This window comes from Neovison vison, chromosome 3 (assembly GCF_020171115.1).
Source record: "Neovison vison isolate M4711 chromosome 3, ASM_NN_V1, whole genome shotgun sequence".
NCBI lineage: Eukaryota > Metazoa > Chordata > Mammalia > Carnivora > Mustelidae > Neogale > Neogale vison.
Window position 1 is genome coordinate 76,129,707 of NC_058093.1, and position 16,261 is coordinate 76,145,967.

General features: G+C 35.5%; 1 protein-coding gene across 1 annotated transcript; it reads right to left on the reverse strand.

Annotated features, from left to right (window-relative positions):
• Window positions 1–5,551: 5,551 nt before the first annotated feature.
• On the reverse strand, window positions 5,552–6,337 carry LOC122902647 (nascent polypeptide-associated complex subunit alpha-like). The gene has a single exon (XM_044242464.1). The coding sequence runs from the start codon at window positions 6,316–6,318 to the stop codon at window positions 5,671–5,673; it is 648 nt and encodes a 215-aa protein (XP_044098399.1). The 5' UTR covers window positions 6,319–6,337; the 3' UTR covers window positions 5,552–5,670.
• Window positions 6,338–16,261: the final 9,924 nt, after the last annotated feature.

The following is a 16,261-nucleotide window of genomic DNA, read 5'->3' on the forward strand; positions in this document are numbered from 1 at the left end:
TGAACTTGGTGTTTTATTCTGTTCAAGCTGCTGTGACAGAAATGCCATAAAAATGAGGGGGGTTAGTTATAAACAACATAAATTTATTTGTCAGTTTCAGAGGGTGGAAAGTCCATGATCAAAGGGTTAGCAAATTTGGTATTATTGAGAGTCCAACTTCTGGTTCATTGTCAGTGTTTTTTTATTGTGTGAGGACATGTGAGGACATGGCAGAAGTGGCCCAGGATCTCTCTGAGGTCTCTTTTATAGGTGAACTAATCCTATTCAGGAGGGCTCTGCCCTTGTGATCTAATCAAGTCCTAAAGGCTCTATCTCCAAACACTATAACATTGAGGGTTAGGATTTCAACATAGGAATTTGGGGGAAGAAACAATCAGTCCATAGCCTTTGGGGGTTTTTTGTTTGTTCGTTTGTTTGTTTTTGTTTTGTTTTCCTCTCTCTCTCTTTTCTTTTTTTCCCCTTTAATGGCGGGCTGCCATTCCATGTGCTTGGGGTGAGGGCTCTGCTGCCAAGGGACATTCTAAGGGTTTGTATACCACTCTCAGCTGGCAGCCATTTTTGCACCCTTGCATGGGGTTTTTCTCCATGTTGCCCCTCACCCAGTATAGACTGCCATTGTTTGTCACCCACTGGGGGAATGGTGATAGGTTTCTGGTGTCCTGATCCTAGATGGCCTTGTGCACCTGGATTTTGGTTTGGGGTTTTCTCAGTATTCTTGATTCTACTTCTCCTGACAGTCAAATGCTGCCTTTTTTCTGTGGTTAATCTTGGGCAAACATTTTTTGCCCTTTCCTGAGTGAAAACGGATCACTTTTGCTTGTTACTAAAATAGTACCCTCGGCTCTGGATGCTTTTCCGCCCCTCCCAAAAACCTAAACATTTTTTCTGCTTTAGCCTTGCCGCAATTGGTCCTTTTCTGTCTCTTAAGACAATGGGTTCTGTCCCACCTTCTTTAATGGTTTCACAGCTTTGCTTAAAGTAAGAGAGGGGGTCAGTCATCTACTAATCACCTCCAGGTCTGCTGTGTCTAAGGATTCTCTCTGAATTGCTTTGCTCCACTTTTTTCTCATGAGCACTCAGTGGAGGTTCATGAAAGAAAAAAAAAAGAAAAAAAAGAAGAAGAAACAAACAAAAATAAAACAAAACAGATTTGCTGGTGAGTAACAAGAAGAAACTAACATTCCTCAGTTCTTCCAGACAAACACATTAGACATACTTTCCAACTGTTTGTGAAAACTATACCTAATTTCCTCTAATCTCGCAAAGGTTTCATGGCTACTCTTGACTCCCATAATTTCTCACAAGTGAAGCAGTTCACATGTTCAGTTTGTCTTTGGAGAAGCTCTTCCCTCTTTGGAGTCTGCCAACTTGGTTGCCTTGCGTGTTAGCTCTTTGAATGGTCAACTAAAATTATGATTTTGTAGTTTCTACCTTATTGTTGTTAAGGATTCAATAGCACTTTTTCCAGCTTTCTGCATACTAAGCAGGAGGCAAACCCATTGAATTTTAAGGCTAGTTCTACCATCATGGAAATCAATCTCCCTTATTTGTGGCTCTGGCTTCTTTTCCTCCGAGGCTTTCTCTGTATCCTACGTGCCCCATGTCAGTTACTTTCACAGTTGAAAATACTTCTATTCTAAAGAGATAGGGCTCATTGATCAGCTCACAAGATTGTAGTTTCCATTTGCAGGATGCTTTCAGCTTGCAGCTGGCAGGATAAAGACAATTCGGTGTTTAGACTGTTGCAACATGCTTCTTCTTCAAACTCCCTTTGCTGATTCATTTTTCAGGTGTTCATAGTCAGTGGTTTTTCATAATCACATCATCACAAGTTTAATAGAGCAAAATATTTTTTCTGTTTAAAGAAAAAACCTATACATTAAATGAAGACAGATATGATTCTCAATAAAGGAAAAGGGTGCTGTATAGTTCAACTATACAGCACCCTTCAAGGGTGATTTTTTTTTGAAAGATTGGTCATGATTATATGATTTTTTTTAATTATATGATTTTTTAAAAGCATTTTTAAAAATACTAATTTTGTCATTTGGACCAGGAATTAGTGTCCAGTAGTGTGAGCCAAATTTAAGAAAAATGTAAGCCAGGAGGTTGTGTCTATTTGGGTCAGAGTCACTATAAGTGTAGAGGTAACAGGTAAAAATAAATCCAATGTCTCAGAAGGGATATATTTTAAAGTAATAATTTAAAAGCATTAACCAGAGAAACTGCCTTTCTTTGACTGGGAAAGAATTAAAATAAGGCCAAGGCCGCAAATGAATACCGCTTTTATTGCAAAAGTACACAGAGATAAACTCATCCCTTGAGGGGTGTTCCCCAACGGTATGAAGGGATTGTATGGAACAAAGGAGTCTTAATAATAATGAGCAATAATCGCCTCTTACAGCTGACCTTTCCCATAAAATCCCCTAAGGACTTAATGCACTTTGAATATTATACCAATCTGAAATAGTAAAGAGGATTGTTAGGCACAGAAAGTATTCTGGATATTGGTAGGCCCCATAAACTGTGACAGAGAGAATTTTTGAAGGCTATTGAGGGATTACAAAACAAAGTATTCCCTTCAAGTATTGGGTAGGTAACATCAATGAGCACAGCTGGTCTGCTGTAAGATAGCAGGAAGTGGTGAAGTTTGAGTGCCCTGTGTAAAAATTTTCAAATATAAATTATAAAAATTGTTTTAGCCAGATTAAATAAGCCTATAGGCTATGTAGGTCCCCCTTCTTCACCATGCCCTCCACAGTGACATTTTTCAAGTAAGGTAACCCAAATGGTCAGTTTCATAATTTGAATCTCTATATTTTACTATGTCACATAGCAAACTCTTATATGACATATTTACTTGCAAGCTATAAATTGAGTCTAAATGCTATGATTACTCTAGACATTTATTGTAGCTACGAGTACAGTGATACCCAAAAATCTCTCTTGGATTTAATAAATTATCAAAGCCCTACGTAGGTGGTACTACTCAAATCAGAACAGGGTTCGTCATTGAAAGGAGGTTTATCTGGCTCACATTGGATCTATATGAATGAGTCAACAAGTTCCTTTCTGCAAGGCTAAATCAGATAATCACGAAGGAAGATGAGTGAAGCAAAGATAAGTCTTTTCTCTCTTCTTGTTCTTCGGAAAACATTGGCTCAAGAGGACATGTTTTATCTTACAAGTGTAGTTGTGTAGTTGTTTACATGGTGTAGAATCATGGGAAATATGACTTGCTTCCTCATTTGGCAGAGCACAGGGCACATTTCTACCTATAGGAAGAAAAGCAGCTAAAATGAAGTAAAATAAGGTGTAGAGAAGAAAATGTCTAGACATAGACAAACCGGGTAAATTCTGTGGCTAGAAGGAATGAAATATTTTGTGCAGTCTTTTGGAGACTAAACACAGTTCCTGGATTTGGGTTGGTGTGTAAGACTGAAAGCTTTCGTAGAATCCCATTCCGATGGATGCACTGAAGGAAGGTGACACACTTTTATCATTTGCTGTGATCAGTATCCGAGAAGGTAAACCCAGGGGCTGCTTTTATTATTTATAGATTAAACACAACATTGTTTTCTGGGACCTCAGCTGCATGAATTCCAATAGTTTAGAAATAAGTAATTAAGAGTTGTATACTGGGAAATCCTTACAGATGTTCTGATATTTTTCTTAACTGAAATCTGTGGGTATGCAGGATTACATAATTGATGGATCACTCTGATTTAGTCCCTTGAGGTCTGAGTTGATGATTATAGCCATAAAAGTTGATTCTATTATTTGATATGGCTGAGTTTTAAAACTTCTTATTATTTGTGCTCCTTTTGAAGCCCCTCTCCAACTTCCTACAGAACTCTATACTGACTTAATTTGATTTTAACAGAATGTTAAACACATTCAAACATAAAACAGATAAAACCTCCACATAATAGCTCTTCTACAAATATAAAATCCAAGTAAATGTACTGATTCAGTATATTAAAAAATGATGACCATATTGACATTTAAACGAGATTATAAGATAAATGATATTGCTTTGCTGACATGACATTTCTGGTTGAAATATGAAGAGTACTGATTACATCATAGTCCAGCATCTAACACTACTTTGTACCCTGTGTTGACTCAATTTCCCACAGCTTTCTCTACCCCAAACTAAAATTTATGCTAGAGCACTTCACAGAGCCCTCAGCATCTGTTCACACTCTGTAGTCTGAGAATGGCTGGCACATGGGCTATGGTGCTTGCTCAATGCTTTACACTAATTGTGACACATTTTCAAAGACCCCATGTAAATAAACGAAGAAGGAAAAAAGTAAAGCAAACATAGATTGCATTTGTAGAAAAGCAAAATATTACAATAATAAAAAGTGCTTATTATGGAAACTTTTTTTTAATTTAGAATTTTCTCATGAGAGTCAAAATAGTGAAATGATTGCTGTGCTCCCTTCTATGCTAGTTTTTTTTTTTTTTCCCTTATAATCATTTTGCTAGCTCTTAGAGAAGAGTCTTGTGGGAAGCTGCTCTGAAATGCTTTTTCAGTCATTCTGTTTATCCCCAATGGAAAGTTGCTGGCAGCCATGTTGGTGAAAGGCCATTTCATCATGAGGGTGATAAGCTGAGGTCAGTGGGTGGGTTCCAAGCCTGCACTGATTGCTCACTCTAAGGAAGATTATCCAGGGAAATCACTGGTAAATTTTGGGACCTGGGGAGAATATACCTTGAGATCTTCCCTTAGCTTAACTCCTCTATTATTCTAGCCTTGGTTGATGTTACAGCTTACTGGGATTAAAGACTAATTAAAGACCGAATAATGTATTTTATAATGCTTCGTAAGACTTGGATGAAAGAATATATGCTTAGCATTTTACTCCTTCATCCATTCAGTGGATTCTTTAGAAGGTAGCCCCACCCAAAGTTGACATTTGTATATTTGTGTTATGTGTTGTTCCTTTTAATCAGGAAATTGAGGCCAATTCTGACTGATACCACTTCTGTGGTTTTTGCTTAGATATACTGCCCAAGACAGAGTCTGCAGACTCCCTAAGCTTAATATTGTTACAGCTTTTCTTATATAATGTTAAAATGCCTTTCAGAATATAGAATATACTAGGTCTTTTCCTATGGTGTTGACAGTATTTTCTTTTTGATGGTTTAATGGGTATTTGATAAATAAGGAGAATGTGATCTCTGGCCCTTAGAATCTGTACATGTTTTGTCATCTGTCTAGAGTCAAAATTATGAAACTCACAAATTTTAGAATGAACTTAACCATAGATATTTCTCTTCTATAATAGTCATATCATCAAACAAATTTCCATGTGCTTCAGATTTTTCTCATTACCATTAAATTACCATCTACTTATCAAAATGTACTGTTAGAGTACATTAGAATGAAAATATATATGTTTCTTCAAATACAAAGTTACTGGAAGTGAAAAAATGTTTTATCTATGCAGAATTTGGCACAGCAGTTTTCACAGAGATATTCCTCTCCTTACAGGTGACTTCTAAATGGCTTCCTAAGAACATTCTCTTCTGACTAAATCCCTTTTTTTTTTCATCCAACAAGAAGCCATAACTTTATTAATGATAGAAACAGTACAAATTTCAAACCAAGCTGCAGTTATTCTTTTGAAACACCAAAAAAAGTTCCTCGTTTTCAGATGGTTACATTGTTAATTCCATAATAGCATTTACAATATCATTACTGTTGTTCTTCAGGGCTCGGACTGCCTTTGCTCTTGACACATTTGCTTGTGACATGACCAATTCTATGTCCTTAACCTCTACACCGGTTTCATCAACCTCTTCCTCTTCACTCTCCTCTTGTACAGTTGGAGTCTGTGTGTTTTCTTGAATGTTTGAGACCGCTTCACCTTGAACTTTGAATTTCTCAGCAGCTGCCAGTTGTGCTTGCTGAGATAAATCCTCAGTCTTGGCTTCCCCAAAAACTATGTAGGTATCTGAAGCTGGGCTCTTGTAGACATCAGGTTTTGTGATGACAAAGAGGATATTCTTAGATTTCCTGATAGTGACTCTTGTAACTCCTGTAACCTGCCGAAGACCCAGTTTAGACATAGCCTTCCGTGCCTTCTTTTCACTCCGGCTCTGTTTTGCTTTACTGACTGGTTCTTCCTCAATTTCAGCGGCTGCTGCCAGCTGGGCTTGTTGTGTGGTTGCCTGTGTGGAATCCTGTTCCTCAGGCTCTGGTACTGATTCATCACTGTCAGATTCTGTTCCAGACCCTGTCTCAGCCTGGGGCTGTGGCAACTCCTGCTCTGTAGTAGGGACGGTTTCTGTGGCTCCACCCGGCATTTTGTGCGGGGGACGCGGAACCAAGATGGCGGCAGAAAGAGCTGACTAAATCCCTTTTAAGAGAAGAGCTGACTATCTTTGAACAAACTCTGCGAAGTAGACTTTCTTTCAGAATTTATTGTCCCAGAATTAAAGAAAAATCTAGAACCCTTAAATTCAAGGCTTTTCTTAGATAGCAGGATTTTTAAATTTAATCTCTGTATGGACTGAAACAATGCACATATTTGAACTAAATTAAATATTTTTCCTGGAATGTCTGAAAATAATGCTATGCCACTGCTCCCTTTATCAACTAGGGTTATCCTCATTCTAAGTCACTCTTTATTAGTAAGTACATACTAGATATGGTAAGTTAAAGAGGTTAAAGAGGGTGTCAAATTATATAAGGATGTGTTACTGGGTAATAGAATAACCCTATTGTTGATATAAATTGAATAAAAACACTTCAGATGCAGAAGAGGGACAATGATATAATAAGTTTTTGTTTATTTATCATACTCAGACTTACTCTCAAGTGAGACTTTCTTTAAAAATTGCATTAATGAGAAAGAACCATATGGCTTGAGATGGAGATATTGCAAGAGTGGCATAAATCCAGCTGTCCATTTCCAGCACATAAGCATATTTTATTTGCTGTTTAATTGTTTCTAGTAAAAGAATTTGCTTATGTGCTAAGTATACACAAAATATTTCATTTTCTTTTTATATGGTTAATAATGGATAGTCCATCATCATTATTATTTCACATTTACACAGCACCCTTCCTTTGGGTAATTCACATAATTTATAACCAAATCACAAGACCATTTATGTAAATATTTTGCATGCCTATTTAACAATCTTGTAGCTTGCCATGTGTTTACATTCATGAAGTCACAAATAATTTATAGGGGGCCAGTTGTAATGAAATGGATTTTATTGCTATAATTTTCTGTTTTTTCAATCTGTGGAGCTGGGGAGTATAGGTATGGGGGTGGGACTAAATAATGGTGGAAAATGTAATATATCAACCTCAATTTTCCGCTAGTAGTGTGAAATATATCTGTTGGGGACAGGAGCCAAAGAAAGGGAAACTTTTTTCTTTTGATATGCTCAACTAAATGTAACAAATTATGTTATATCTTTTTTACTTTTAAAGCCCCCAAACATTTCAAATGATCTTTTTAACTACCTCTTAAGCCAAGGCATCAATTACATTTTGTCTTGCTCTGCACATGCAAAGTGACCTTACAGAGGGTCACTAATGTGTCAGATACTTTATTAGGTATTAGAATTTGTCCTTATATCAGAACAAGTGTTAGTTCAGAACTCACAAACTCTCAGTCCATACATGGAGTCCGATCCATTGTATATGTATAGTTTGGCTTGCAGAGTATTTTACAAACTTCTTTGAATCAGGTGCGATGTTTAAAGGTTGGGATATTGCACACAAAAATCTGGATTTGAGGCTTACTTCAGAAAATCAGAATTGGCAATGATAGATTTAGCTTTTTTCCTAACGGTGGTTTGCTGGGGCCCAGTAGCTTGGCCTCTTTTAGGTGAGAACACCTGCTTTAGTTTCCCACCTCTTCTAATCCCTAAATGGAGGTAGGTAATAGAGCATTGTGTTGGAGTTGAAGGACGAGGAAAGAGCAGGAGATTAAGCTAAGAAAATATGCAGGAACCAAACCTTGATGAATCTTGTAGATCATGTGAAGGAGTTTGAAATTTATTTTGTTGACAATGGGAAGCCTTTGACTGACTGTAAGTAAGGAAGTGTTGTGATTTTATGTTTTAGAAAAAACTATTCTGATAATAACATGAAGGATGGATGGAGGGATTGAGACTGGATAGAGAAAGCCTTGATGAAGAAGCTATTGCAACAGTCTGTGGAGGAAGGATGGCAGTTTAAATAGAAAGTCAAATGGACATGGTTTTATATTTACCTAAATATGTAGAGTGAGAGATACGGTAGAATCTAAGATGAATGCCATTTATCATGTATGTACGTGAGACTAAGTGGATGTGACTATAGCTGAGATTATAGGGGTGCATACTATGAATTTAATCATGAGATGTTAGTGTTTTCCCATTTTATCTTTTATTTATAAAAATGTGAAATTGCCTAGCTAGATATTATGGATTCAATAAAACAAATAGTTATTGAAAAAAGTAAGCACATTTGTGATCTTAGTAAGTGCCAGTATGATGAGAAATGCAAATAAAGCCCTGAGATGTTTCTCCATTTTAAGATCCAAGACTGAAGATATATGATAAGAGTAGATAAAAAGGATGTGGGGGACTCAAGTTGGTCTATGGAGCCTACAGGCCCAAATGCTAGGATGAAGGTTGGAGTACAGAAGGCAGATAGATTTTATGGAATTTTCTGTGTAAGAACGTACCAAAGAGACATGTAGGACAGTGAGTTTTGTGACAGTAACATCTCATATTTAGGTTTAAATTTTCCTTTTCTCCTTTTTTTTCATTCCTCCATCTTATTATCAACCTAGATACAAGCAGGTGATCCACATGCAGACATTGGAACCAAGGTGAGCTAAAGAGAGCAGTAGCTTCATTGAGAAGCAATTACAGAATGGCCAGAGTGATGGGAGCCTGGGGGTTCCCCAGAGCAATGATCTGGGAAGAGACATCTGATGAGGATGGCTTTGAAGAGAAAAAAAACTTCCCCTTGAACAGGGTTCAGTTTGAATTATGGCTGATTTAGATATTGGAGAAAAGGATACCTTAGAAAACTAGATACTTGGAGATTTCAGAATCATCTTGCAGATTGTCTCTCCAATTTCACTAAACCTATCATCTTTCACATCCAGAAGACTTAAAATTCCTAGCATGCATTTTGGAGTACTTTAATGTTGATGCTTAACAAACTCCTTTAGGTCATACTTAACTGTATCTTCTCAAGTTTTTGAATCGCTCCTAGATTAAGCTATTGAGAGAAAGACATTTTACTCACCTCTTACCCTGGTTCAATAGCCATACAAATACCAATGCTAGAGTTCAAATCTTGAATCAAAGTCTCCTTTTTACATTATATATTACTTCTTCTACATTGATTTGTTTTCTAAAACTCCCCAAATCTGCTTCTGCCTTGTTTATACTATGTGATGTCTAGCCATCTCCAGCTATCTCAACCACAGAAACCCTCACTCTCCTGTATATTGCCCCTCATTTTTCCCAACACCATCTATTCGTTTTCATTTTCCTGCTTTGCTCTTGGCTATCCTGATGTCTGTAATTCTCTTCCCTGTTTGGTGGAGTCCTAAATTCACTGAAAACCCAATTCCCCCATCTCTCTCACCTACTGAATGTTACAAAGCTCTTGGACCCTAGGGAGGAGAAATAGCTCAGTGCTTTACTTGCATTTCTCACCATAGTGGAACTTAGTAAAAGCCTGAATGTGCCTAATATATTCAATAGCTATTTGTTCAATTGAATCCATAATGCCCACCCAGGCAATTTCACATGTTTTATAAAAAAGAATAGCATAAAAAAAAAGCTAGTATATCATGATTGAACTCATAGTAACCAAATCTATAATCTCAGGGATAGGCACTAAAACTAATAGATCAGTATCTTTTTTTAAATTATTATTCTATACTCTCACAGGCTTGATTGAAGGAGTTTAAATTATACCAATGGATTTCACAATGGAATCACTATTTGGAGTAACATAACTGGAACCATGAAATTAATTTTTGCCTTAATAGACTTCCTTATTACACATTATCTTTCAATAATATTTTTAATTCATTTTGTTCAAATGGCAATTGAATAGAGTATCTGTGAATTTCATTAGGATTCCCATGTATTTCTCTTACTAGATACACATAATTTGTATGTTCTTTTATCTAAGGTCCACTTACCTGGTATATCATCTTTAGCAAGTGTTAGACTATTTGTTTCCTATAAATCATGTTCATTTAAAGTTTCTCTGCCTAGTATCTTTCTGCTTCTTTTCCCACCAATCTTGGGTTATTCCTGTTGCTTCAAAATCTTCCCATTTTGAAGTCTTAATTCTTTCTTCCTCTATCAAGCCTGTAATGCTACCTCCCACTCCCATAGACATCTCACACAGTGATCCTATGTCCCTGTAGTATGACTCACACAATTCAGTGCTGGCTACATAGTGTTTTACATAGTTCTTTACTTGCTGTGTGAATATTTCTGTTTTATTTTTACTTTCTTAAACATCATAAGTACTTCTAGAACTTATACTTAGTTTGTATCTCTCACTTTATCTAAATGAAAAAAACGGGTGCAACACTATTCTTGTTGGCTAATTATTAATATATTCTTAGATAATATAAATATAATTTACCATTGGTTGAAATTGAAAATAAATAGGAAGGTAGTGATGCTTCTAGGAAACAGAAAAGGTGTCATCATTATAGTGCATTATATAAATTATAGCTTATATTCCAAAAGAAAAATAGCTGATGATAATGGTACTACCCAGAAAAATTACCCATTTCCATCATAAAAATTTTTATTATTTATCATATTTTTTATTAGTCACTAATATTTAATTTACTCTGTATTTATTAATGGTGAGCTTTCTTTTTAATCCTTCAGTTAATGTAAGTTACAGTATTCATTTCAGCAAGTGGCCTAGTCATCTATTTGAATTACTGGCATATTCCACTGATCTTATTCTTGTTGTGTTTACAAACCTGTTTTTAATCAATCTTCTAGATACTCAGCAGTCAGAAAGACTGTTGCAATTCTCAGTTTAAAAGGATTTATACTATCAATGCCTAGGTGTAAAATGTCAAAGAAAAACGAGCACAGAGTTTGGTGGAGACGGTTCAGTGTTACTGGATTTAAAAATAGATTACTTAAATACAATATGAATATGACAATGGGACTCTGACTTGACATTCACATTGTAGAATTGTAGCCAGTTCTACAATGACACAGTAATTGGAAGACTACAGAGACAAGTTAAGGGCAGATTATTAATTCAGTGCAAACAATAAATTTCACTAATAATAAAAAAAGTGTTATTTGAGAAACATCAAATGAAAGGATGCTATCTTTCCACTAGAGCACTAAAAATATAATTGCAAAGGCTAAAGAATTAAAACTCTGGTAATAAATGAGTATTATGAGGTGTTGCCTCCAGCGGATCAGGAGAGAAGCAGATTTGTGAGGTTTTTAAATTAAATGTATCTAAGTTACAAATATGAACAGTTAATTAGGATGAAATTTGACTCAATTATATACCATTAAACTCTCCCTCTGTCAGTTGTAAAAACATTGACATGTAAAGAAGGTCAGTGGCTTTTAGAAAGGAATTGTAAATACTGAGCTAAAAATTGTCAACACAACGCAACATGCAACTCAAATGTTCTTGACCCCAGTAGAAGAGTCTCTGCTGGTTGCTATTGATATTTGGGCCATCTGTAAAATAAGGTCTAAATTCGAGTTATTTCATGGCTGCCAAGGTTATTATAATACAAAATATCTGTAATAAGTTTCAACAGCATTCCTGCTTTGTGATAGGAGATGTGAGGAAATCAAGGGGACCACTATGTGCGATGTCTGTGTGTAGCTCTCACTTGGAGAAAAAAAAAAAAAAAACACAACATACCCTTGTCAGAGGGTTGGCTATAAGTGGTCTTTCTGTAATGACAGAAACTCGAATGGGTGGTTTCTTAGGTCCTTCTCTTTAAATTTTAATGCTTTATGCAGCTTCTTCTGTGAGGCATCCCATGAGTTTACTGCCTGGGCATAGGTTTAATCTCTGAAGTCAGATTTCTAGTAAACATATATAAATGTTCTTTTTGGAATAACATAGTTGTAGAAATAGCCTAGGATTTATATTTACATGAAATATGGTAAAGGCTACATTATACATGAAGTATTCTAATGTGTGTCTTCTTTACGATATTATTTTACTTAACACATAAGCAAACTGATCACTGGGGACTTTGTTTCCTCTGAGTAGTTGTTGCTTGGAAAAGAGACATATGGTTGCATGCATTTAAATTCTTCATTAAAAATGTTTACAGGAGGGAAAAAAGTAACATAGTCTAAAATGGCAAACATTATAGAGGGTTGCAGAATTCAGCTCCAAAGAGTTTTATATCATTACTTTACTACTTAGAAATAAACATTATGCCTAAATAAGTTGTTTGTATGAACTATAAGTAACTTACTTCCCTGAGTAAATATTTAGGTTGAAAGTATTCCTCAAACATTCAGTTATTCTAGTTTGCATGGGGGTACAGGGAAAGAGTGTGTTTAATCATATAATTGCACAGAATTTTAAAGAGGAAAATGTGTTTTCTTGGTGTTTTATTCTTTTAGCTGAAAAAAAACCATAGATTATTTAACTTTGTTAGTTCTGTGGTTAAATATGACAATATTGGTTATCAGAAATTAATTATTTTGATTTTGATTTTGAATTTATGTTTGATTAATGCTGCATCTACTTAGCAGTTGTAGCTGGCAACATAGTGTTCATTCTGATTTGGGTATGGGTGACTACAATATTCCTCTATGATCTTCTGCCTAATCCACCCCCGATCATACAGAAGGTAAAATAGTAAGAAAAAGACTAAGATACATCAATAAGTAAACTAATTTGATAATTTTTAGGGATACAAAAACCCATTAAATTTTAAAAAAAGGAATAGTATAAAATAAGCCAGTTCATCTAGAGGAGTGTAACAAAAAGTGGTGGTTGAAATACGACTCATCAAGATGGGATAGGGAGGGAGACAAACCATAAGTGACTCTTAATCTCACGAAACAAACTGTGGGTTGCTGGGGGGAGGGGGGTTGGAAGAAGGGGGGTAGGGATATGGACATTGGGGAGGGTATGTGCTTTTGGGTAAATTGGAAGGGGTGGTGAACCATGAGAGACTGTGGACTCTGAAAAACAATCTGAGGGGAGTGAAGTGGTGGAGGGGTGGGAGGTTGGGGTACCAGGTGGTGGGTATTATAGAGGGCATGGCTTGCATGGAGCACTGGGTGTGGTGAAAAAATAATGAATACTGTTTTTCTGAAAATAAATAAATTGGAAAAAAAATTTTTCATGATACATAAAAAAAAAAAGAAATACGACTCATAAGAGAAGGAGGTGATTTTGTTCTTTTTTTTTCCCCCTTGGGGGGAGAAAAAAACAGCTCTAGATACAAAATTCCTGGCACTATGCTGGATAAGCATTTGGAGGAAATACAGAGAATGATAGAATATGAAGAGGGAGCTCTAATCTGGTTGAGTCTTAACTGACATTCACATTAACAATGGGGATTAATAACAGTAAGTCTCTTCCCTTTTGGAATTTATGGTCCAGTGACAATACCAAATCAAGAAACATTTCTTGGTTGTCAGGGCAGAAATTTAATCAAGGGTATACCATTAATTTAAGTCCAATTTTTCTACTTACATTGTCTATGCGTATTCTTTAAAAATAATGGTACACCCATATGTTACCCTAGATATGGTTCCTTTTAGACTTTTTAGACTTCATAAATATCTATTCACTTATTTCAGTCCCCCAATCTAGTTCACTAGTCATGCCAGCTATGATGCTACAGCTTTAGAATATAGGTCATTACCTTCTCAGCTGCTGATTTCTAAATATCTAATGGTTTAACATGACATTCTAGGCCATTTATGATCTTTGGGGCAAAAAAGGAAATGTTTTTAATCTAACTTCCAGTTATTCTCATTAGTGTTTTCTATAATCCTGTCAAAACAATTTTTTCCCATTTCTTTATTTTATAAGGTTATACAAAGCAATATACTTAAAAGGTAGAAAAAATAAGCAAGGGTTATAAATAGGAAATTAACAGGAGAACTTCTCTACTTTGCCTCAACACACACATACATACACAAACACACACTCTTCATCTAAACAAAACAACATAGCACTGCCAATTGCCATTCAACATATGAAAAGACATTATTGTTATAATTAAAGAGATACAAATCAAAACACTAAGGTTCCATTTTCACTTCTCAGATCAGAAAATAATAAAAATTTTCTATTTCCCAGCATTGACCAGAACATGGGAAAAGAACATTCTCATATTATACACTCTTAAAAGAAATGGTGGTGTGTTTATTTGGGCAACCACTCTGGAAGATAGCTTTTTTTTTAATATTTAAAATGATCATACAATAAATTTGAATTTTTTGTATGTGGACTTTCATAAATCTTAACACACATATAGATTCATGAAAATGCCACCATATTCAGAAAAAAAAATGAGTTTTATCATTCTCTAAAACTTTTTTATGCTATCACTTTATAGTTACTCTTTCTCCCACACATAAATCTGGGCAACCGCTCATGTGTTTTACATTACTATAGATTAGTATTTCAATTATGCCATATAAATAAAATTATACCATATGTAACCTTTGATACAGGCTTCTATCATTTAGCATAGTGCCTTTGTGATTTGACCAGATGTGTATAACAATGCTACTTATCAGTATTATCTTTTTGAAGAATAAATTATTTTAATTTTGATGAAATACAATTTATCAGTTTTCTTTTTGTGTTATATGATTTTAGTATTTTTTTCCTTTTAAGATAAGATGAAAATTGAGAGGGAGGCAAGCCATAAGAGATGAGATGCTCAACTGTAGGAAACAAACTGAAGGTTGCTGGAAAAAAGGTAGAGAGGTGGGTGGGGGGAAGGGATAATTGGGTGATGAACATTAAGGAGGACACTTGATATAATGAGAACTGAATGTTGTATGCAATTGGTGAATTACTAAATTCTACCTCTGAAACTAATAAAAAATGAAAAAAATATGATATTAGTATTCTAAGAAACCTTTGCTTCAAGAAAGCAACAATTAGTTCCTATATTTTATTCTGTTTTTTTAGTTTTAAATTTTACATTTAAGTCTTTCATTAATTTTGAGTTCAGTTTTTTGTGCTGTGTAAGGTAAATGTTCTTTTTTCTGCCATTTGGATGTCCAGTTTATTCAGTATCATTTTTTCAAAAGAATTTCTCATTTTATTGTTCCTTTGTAAATAATCAATTGACCACATATGTATAGGTCAATTTCTTGACTTTCTGTTGTTTTCCAATGTCCATGGAACAGATCTATGGGAGAGATTTTCAAAATTCCAAGCTGTCTCAATTATGGTAGCTTTATAATAAGTCTTGGAAATTAGGTAGGATAAATATTACAACTTTGTTCTATTCTAAAATTCCTTTGTTTAGTCCAGAAGCCTTTAAAAAATTAGCAGTTGCATTTTTCCATTTTAAAATTTCCGCTTTATTGATGTATAATTGGCATGTAAGCTTGTAAGATAAAGTGTATGGACATTGTGGGTTTTTTATTTTTTTAAAGATTTTATTTATTTATTTGACAGACGGAGATCACAAGTAGGCAGAGAAGCAGGCAGAGAGAGGAGGATGCAGGCTCTCTGCGAAGCGGAGAGCCCGATATGGGGCTCGATCCCAGGACCCAGGGACCATGACCTGAGCCGAGGGCAGAGGCTTTAACCCACTGAGCCACCCAGGCACCCCAACATTGTGGTTTTTTGATATGCGTATACCTTGTGAAAGGATTCCCCTACATTGAATTGATTAATATATTCATTACCTCACACATATATCTTTTTCCTTTCCTTCCTTCTTCGTCTTCCTTCTTCTCTTCCTCTCATTCTTTCTTCCTTCTTCCCCTTCTTTCCATCCTTCCCTTCTTTTCCTCCCTTCCTTCTTTCCTTTTTTTACCTCCCTCCCTTCCTTTCCTCCCTTCTTCCTTTCCTCCCTTCCTTCTCCTTCCTTCCCTTCTTTCCTTCCTTTCCTTTCGATACTTCCTTTTCTTCCTTCCTTCCCTCCCTCCCTCTCTTTCTCTCTCTCCTTTTTCTTTTCCCTTTTCTTTCTTCATTTCTTTTTTTTATTTTTTAATTTTTTTCAATTTATTTATTTTCAGAAAAACAGTATTCATTATTTTTTCACCACACCCA

Excerpts from the sequence above, each read along its gene's own strand:
- LOC122902647 (XM_044242464.1), bottom strand. The coding sequence starts at position 6,318 with ATGCCGGGTGGAGCCACAGAAACCGTCCCTACTACAGAGCAGGAGTTG.